This window comes from Malus sylvestris, chromosome 16, assembly GCF_916048215.2.
Source record: "Malus sylvestris chromosome 16, drMalSylv7.2, whole genome shotgun sequence".
In the NCBI taxonomy this organism is placed as follows: Eukaryota; Viridiplantae; Streptophyta; class Magnoliopsida; order Rosales; family Rosaceae; genus Malus; species Malus sylvestris.
This window is the reverse complement of record NC_062275.1, coordinates 11178903-11186520: the sequence shown is the minus strand read 5'-3', so window position 1 is coordinate 11186520 and position 7618 is coordinate 11178903. Positions and strand designations below refer to the sequence as shown.

General features: G+C 35.6%; 1 protein-coding gene across 1 annotated transcript; it reads left to right on the top strand.

Annotated features, from left to right (window-relative positions):
* The first annotated feature begins 958 nt into the window (after positions 1-958).
* On the top strand, positions 959-5380 carry LOC126606816 (uncharacterized). The gene is made up of 7 exons (XM_050274202.1): positions 959-1032; positions 2525-2935; positions 3106-3183; positions 3553-3651; positions 3969-4160; positions 4353-4769; positions 5087-5380. The coding sequence occupies exons 1-7, from the start codon at positions 1030-1032 to the stop codon at positions 5321-5323; spliced, it is 1437 nt and encodes a 478-aa protein (XP_050130159.1). The 5' UTR covers positions 959-1029; the 3' UTR covers positions 5324-5380.
* Positions 5381-7618: the final 2238 nt, after the last annotated feature.

The following is a 7618-nucleotide window of genomic DNA, read 5'->3' as shown; positions in this document are numbered from 1 at the left end:
ATCAGATGTGGGATTAAGAGGGATAGCAACCGCCTGATGAAAATTCAATGCGAAAATAATTATATTGTTTTTTCATAAACGAGTACAAAGCTACGCACAATTAGTATCAACAGTGATTGGCTAATTTCGATACTGATTTATTTTAGAATTATTTCTGCCCAATTTCACGAGAAATTTTTCAGTGTGCTTAGAACACGGATATATACCCCATATGTTATTATACAAGTAGATGGATACTTGAAAAAAAATTAAAAAAATATTTCCTCTACTTGTATAATGACATATGGCATACAGTCCTGTGTTCCACACATATTAAGGGGGTGTATTCAATTGGAATTTTGAGGGATTTTAATTCTTTTAATGAATCCAGGGGTATTCAATCTGGATTTTAAGTGATTTCTTGAAATTCAATGTGTATTCAATCATGATTTTAATATAGTTTATTACAATCGTTAGAAATCCGGGTGTATTCAATTAGAATTTTAAATAAGTTTATAACATTTCAGGTGTATTCAATTAGAATTTAAATTTAAAGAATTTGGAAAAGTTGAGGAATTATAGGGAATTGGAGAGATTTTGTAGTGTATTTTAAGCATCCACAAATTTCACATCTTCCCATAAGATTGCGAGAGAATTGAATTAAAATTTTACATAGAATCTCTACAAATCAGTTAAACTCCATAAAAATCCATAAATTTATAAATCCATTAAAATCTCTTAAATTACCAATTGAAAGCACCCTAAGTCAGAAACAGAAAAATGAAATCTTGTCCCTCAAGAAAGATTATTTGCGTGACACTAATCCCTAAAAACAAGGAACCCTAACGGCTAGGAAGTTCCAACCACTTTAACACTTCCGACTGCCACTTTTCAATCCCACAATCGTCTTTTTTTCTGCTCATATTTGTTTTTCTGTCTTCCTCCCATTGCCGCCACCTTCAACCTCTCCAGCCGCCATTCAATAACAAACTCGCGAACCCTTTCCGCGGTTTTGAAATCTGGACACGTCTTTCTGTGTTCAAAGAATCAATGGTACCTTAAACTCCCATTTTTCTCTATTCTGTGTTCAAAGAATCAATGGTACCTTAAACTCCCATTTTCTCTATATTTTAATCTTCCAAGTTCTCTGAGTTTTGACTTTTTCTTCTCGTTTCTATTTTAAGCTCGTATTAATTTTACTTTAATGTGTCTATCTTACACCTTAAACTTGTGTTATTAGAATCTGAGATTGTTTTATAATTCTGGGTTCTGAAATGTTTCACCTTCTGATTAGTTTGTGCATAATTTAACAGTTCACAACCAATGAAAATGTAATCTTTTTTGCTTTTCTGGTTTTTTATGTTTTGGGTTTTTTAGTGGAGGACACGTCCTTGGAGAAATGAGATTTGAGTGCTTATTAAACGGATTGACCTTGTTACTGCTTCTAATTTGATGTTACGAACCAACATTTTATTGGGTCCCAACTTGTTCAATTTGATACCTAGTAGTCATAAAGCAAAAATATTTAGTCCCCTTTCGACCTTAGCTATAACTGGATGTCATTGTGTCCGTATCCCAAATTCATCAGGCGCTGTTACTTGGGATAGTTGAAATATATGACAATGTTAGATCGGGCTGAGATTTTGTGATGATTTATCTTACAAAGACGACAAAAGCAGATTGCATTCTATATATGAACTGAAATTCACAAAGTTTGAAGAGAAATCATAGATTATTTGTCAAAATAACTATTGGGTTTGCTGGATTTAAATCGGTTTGAAGGACATTCTGTGATTTGTCTTTTTATTTTTTATTTTTTTTTAGAAACATTCTGTGATTTCTTTGGCACTGAAATTTACTTTATGATTAATTTAGTTGGCAGACCCTTGCATTTGCTTTTTGTTGGTGTCGTGTGGTGTCACTGATAAAGTTGAGCAATTTTTTTTTCTTTTTCCGTGGTTAAACATAATTCCGCAGTGTAACAGTACTCTTTTGTTGATGAAAAACTAAGTCTAATTGCGTTATTGTATCTTCTTACTTGATGACAAGTAGAAAAATAAAGCGTACATTCTCCCGTTAGATGAATCAGTGACACCATTCATAATTCTATAATCTTAATACGTAGCATAATAAATATTATATGAATGGATTTATTTAGAGCTATAGGTTGTATTATTGTTGAATTTTGTGGAAATCTTGACGATTCGGTTTTGTCTCTTTCTTTTTCCTCGTGTAATGGCTGCTAGAGCTTATGTATGAAGTTCTGTCATTATACTTCATATGTATTTTTTTTTTTTTTTGCTTTTTAAGATCTTGACTTATTCTTATTAAAGCTGAAAGAGTTGTCGCCGTTTGTTTGTATGCAAGTCTTTTGATTATTTTGACACACGGAGTGGTTAGGGCTCCTTCCAAAGTACAAACTATAGCATTTCAACGCTTGTAGCACAGTAATTGCATTATTTTATTTTCTCTACTGCATTTGTTCCTCTCATTTTTAGCTCTCTGAATAATCAACATTCGGATTTTATTGTAATTATTTGTGAAGTCACTTCAAGAGAAATCAAGCGCTGTGGTTATAGAGGAAGGGTATCGTGGGACTAATGACACTGAACCCAGACGAAGCGTATCCAATGATCGAACAAGCAATGCCACTTCTTCATTAAGGAGGCGGTTTTTAAGTTTATCACATGTTCAGCCTTCTCAAATAGATGAAGACAATGAAAGTGAATTTGTGTCGGAGGCAGGAGATATTGGCGATCGGGCTCTTCACAGCAACAGGCACAGTGAGAGTGGTAGCATCTGCCTGTTTCCTTCTGAGGATGTTCAACTGCAAACCTATGGATTATGGGGTCGTGACCCTGTTACATCCAAAGCAATTTCCCCTGTCACTCCCTTGCCAGAGGAAATCATATCTCCTCTTTCCACTGGTGTGATCATATCCGAGGACAAAAAGCCAGTGAGCTTTCGGTTGATACAATTCATATTGTATATTATCTTTGTTAGAGATTCTTGAACATGGACAGGAGATTTGGTTTTCTTTTTCATTGATCATAACATGTTAAGAGTTTTTTCTTTTCTTTTTGTCGAATCATGCTAGTAACTTAATTATTTTGTTTTCATATGCAGGAAAATACAACAAGGTTGCCAAAATTATTGGAATATGGTTCATGCATGACTCATTTAGCAGTTTTTGGCATTCTTGGGGTAATTAACATGGTTAACTCTGTTTCTTACTAAATACCGATGTACATTTTTTTTTTAGTCCCAATATGTGTTGGGTTTATAGCTGTTGTTGCATTCGTTTGGCAAATTGTATTGCGAATTTTTTCTTGCTTTTTTTTTTTGTGTGGAAAATCTGTGTAATTGGTATGCTGACAAATTGTATCCGGTCTATTGTACTCTAAAATTACATAAGTTTTTGTTCACGAAAATGTTTGATCATGCACTGGCATGTTCATATTTCTGTTTGTCTTGAAAAAAATTAAATGTCACTGTAATACATCTTCTTAGATCTTTCTTCAAATCTGGAAACCTAGATGTTATATAGATTATTTAATATGCTACAGTATCCAGGTCTTAACGAGATATCTTCTGCAAAAATTGTTTGGCCCTGGAGTTGTTGGTGTAACAAGCGACAAAACCATTCTCTACCTTGATCTTCCTTCTAATATGGTCTCTCTCTCTCTCTCTCTCTCTCTCTCTCATGCACACGAACACACATGCACAAATGTATTATGCCCTTTATTCGGTAGTGTTGTGTTAATAAACATGTTTTCTGTAAAGCTGTTACTTAAGAGTATTAGGAGGGACTTGTGATGCACACAGTACGATGATCACCGAAGTATTATCAAGTTTCTTAACACCTTTCTTTCCATTCTTTTTTCCCATCATCTTTTAATTTTTTTATGTCATAGTTCTCAATGGTTGTGATGCCGAAAATGCTGGATGATGTTCCAACTCAAATTTTTCTTTCTAATGCATTTTTGTAGGTTGGCTCTTTATTGATGGGATGGTTTGGTGTTGTTTTCAAAGTAGATTTATCCTATGTGTCAGATTATTTGGTCATCGGATTAACAACTGGTTACTTGGGAAGCCTTACAACTTTCAGTGGTTGGAACCAGAAAATGCTTGAACTCAGCGTTGAAAGACATTGGGTTTTTGCTCTGCTTGGCTTTTTGATAGGTAAGATGTCATGTTCTAAAGAATTGATGCAGTAGACATGTAGTTCACTTTGGCATGCAGTAGACATGTAGTTCGCTTTGATAGGTAAGATGTCATGTTCTATTCGAAACTTATCCATGGGTAAATCACAAACCCAATGTACCTCAAATCGCTGGACTAATATGAGGTTCTCTTTTATGCGACGGATGTCGGGTTTGTATCTTGCGGCCTACTCCATCATTTTTGGGGTAGAGACAGCAAAGGGTTTTAGGCAAATTCTTGAGAGGAACTCAGTCTGTGGTATTACCAGCTCCAGAAGGAGGTGGAGGGTTGACAGTTTCAAGCGTCACTTGGTAGCTTTAGCAGTGTTGTTGCTGATGCTAAGTTCTTTGAGGAGTATAAGTGGAATACTGTTGCGAGAGGAATTTAACAGTAGCAGCAGTGAGGCGCAACTATGGTTGGGTTGCATAGTTGGACCTTTTGGTGTGTGGATCCGGTGGTTATTAGCCCGGCTTAATGGACGTGGATTAGGAAAGACGGGTTTGTTGAAATGGGTTCCATTTGGTACTTTAATTGCCAATGTTTCTGCAGCTTGTGTAGTGGCAGCCCTGTCTACTGTGAAGAAAGCAGTGCTCTTATGATATGATCTCTGTCCACATTCCATGACTTCATCCTCTCCATGACTTTATCCTCACCATTACCTTTCGTGTGTTATTGTCTCGTGTCCGGCAAGCTTGCAGTTCACATATATTTGTCATATTATAACTGCTAAATTTGTTATTTTGGGTTTTTTTTGTTCTCGTCGAGGTTTTAAAAGCTTCTTGGGGAATTCTTGAACTGTACTATTTTCTATTGCAATGTTTTTCCAACTGCTTTACCTTTGTCATACATTGTCTTGATCCATGCCCACTGTTTTTTCCTTTTTAATAGAAAATTTGACGTGCAGCACAATTTGTTTGTGCATGTGAATACTACGACTTGCGACATTGTTGCAACAGGCATACAATTTGGATTTCTGGGTTGCCTGAGTACTGTTTCTGCCTTCATTGCTGAGTTCAATGCGATGAGAGAAAGCAAATACCCTTGGAGAGCATACGCATATGCCATGGCTACGATATGCACCTCGTTTGGTTTGGGAATCCTGATATATTGTGTACCTGTTTGGACAAGGGCATACAAGTAGTAGCATGCTCATACCATTGTTTTGATGTTTATTCTGTGGTTATGCCTCGGGGATCATGTTCGCTGAGGATGAAGAAGAAGCCATGATTGCCAAGGTTTTGAAAGAGTCTTCTACTTTCACCAAGCAGAAGTGTTCCAGCAATAATAGGGTTTGCTCAAAATCAAACATGTATTTTGTAAAAGCAAGGTCTGCCTATGTATAGTGAAAAGACTCCCACTAATCCGGCCTTTAACTGATTAGTGGGGATTTGCCAAATCATAGGATAACATTAGATTCCTAATTGATATTGATATCTTGTCTAACCAAATAAGGCCTCTTGATTAGTTGCACAAAATAAGGACTCCAAATCTTAATTTAAACAAGATTCCATAATTTCCTCAACACCAACTAACTTGTTAACCAAGTTAATTGATTAACAAGAAATAAATAAATCATATTTATTGACACTCACATGCTTACATGGCATCCTTTTTTATACTTAACTCTAGCCAATGAAATTCATTATACCAATCGGAATTAAAGAGATGAGGAACTCTAGAAAAAGAAAAGAAAAAAAAAGGTCTTTGTGGAAAGGCTTTAGTATAGGCCGACAATACTCTTTTTGTAGATAAGCTCTTCGGACTTGATCTCGAATATTAGCCGGATTGTCCATAGTAGTATTAGCACATTGTTTCCTATAATATCGTAACATAACTGTATAATTTGAAGTCTATACCAATTTTGTTACGGATTACTCAAATTTGATAAAGTCATACAAACCAATCACAACACAAAACTTAACTCATTCAATAGTCCAAATAAAATCTTTCATCACTTTATCAACACAAACACTAAAACACACATATCAATCCATCTAAATAAAAACCATACGTTATGATTCACATCAATCATCAAATCTAATTATTCACAAAGAAACATTTTTCTAACCAATTCATTAAAAAAAATTAGAAATTAATTTGAATAAGTTATGAAGAACTTACTTTAGAATTTGAAGGATGAAATTTAGGTGGTCATCAAAATGATTGTCGGAGTGGAGTAGTAGGAGTTTGGCTATTAGGGATTGAGCTTGGTAGAATTGGGATTTGACAATTTGAACTGGAATTGGGTTTCTTAATTCTTGAGGTTTGATGCAGATCTGTTTTTTTTCTTTTTGTTATAAGCCAATGCTGGTATGGTTCTTTGGTAAAAGATGCCTTATATATATATATTTTTAATTTTTTCTATAAAGTAACCTTGCCCAAAACAATGTTGTTATGGCCAAGTATACTAAAAAAATAATAAGAGTGGAAAGTTGCGGCAAACAACATAGGTGCTACGCACATAACATCCATGTGCATTGTTGGCAAATCCAAGCCTGCCCTGCTGCCCAACGACCCAAGCTTCTATTTGAGGCATTTTATCAAGCAATTGGAAGGCAATGGAAGATCAACTCTAACCTTTAAAGCGACCTCACCCAAGTCATTCATGGAGATTCACCTTTTTGCCCTTGAATGGGTCCGCCCATATTTAGATTGACTTAAATCGAAAATAATATAGTCAGTTGATATCTAATCTATCCAAAACCGAACTTATTCCTTAAGTGAAAGTATGTGCAAAAGAAATACTTATTCTCTATCTCGCTCTCAAACTCTAGAAGAAACCCTAAACTTTACCATCTCTCTAGCCGCAAGCCTCTAGCTTCTGCTTAGGGCTGGTGGCAGGCACCTTTTCAACCTTTCTTATCCTCTTCCTCATTCCTGTTTCTCTCATCCTCTTACTTCCCTACACCTGCGATGGCCCTAATTCCCATCAGGGAACAGTAGAGAACCCACTTTCCACGAGTGTTGTGGATGGAGCTCTGTCTTTAGTCGTTTTGTCCTTTAGTGCAACTGCGATGGCCCTGATTTCCATCATGGAATGGTGAAGCAACCCACCATCTACGGTTGGTGCGAATGGAGATTTGTCTATGGGTTTTTTCCCCATATTTCAAGTATCATAACTGTGATTTGGGGCTTTACACTCAAACTCTTCTAAAACTTCGAATCAACCATCCAACCCCTCACACTCATCCACTCCAGATTATGTTATACTTAATGAAAGTATAAATAAACTCTTAAGTGTTAGTGAATCTATCGTTTTGATGGGATACGTATTCTACGAAACTAATTTCAATAATCTAACTGTCAAACTTGTTTGTATATGCATCGAGATCGCATACGCTAAAAATTGCAAAAAAAAAAAAAACAAATATTTAGAGATCAAGTAACAAAATAAAACTTTTTGACGGTTATCAATGAAAAATCACGATTTAACGGT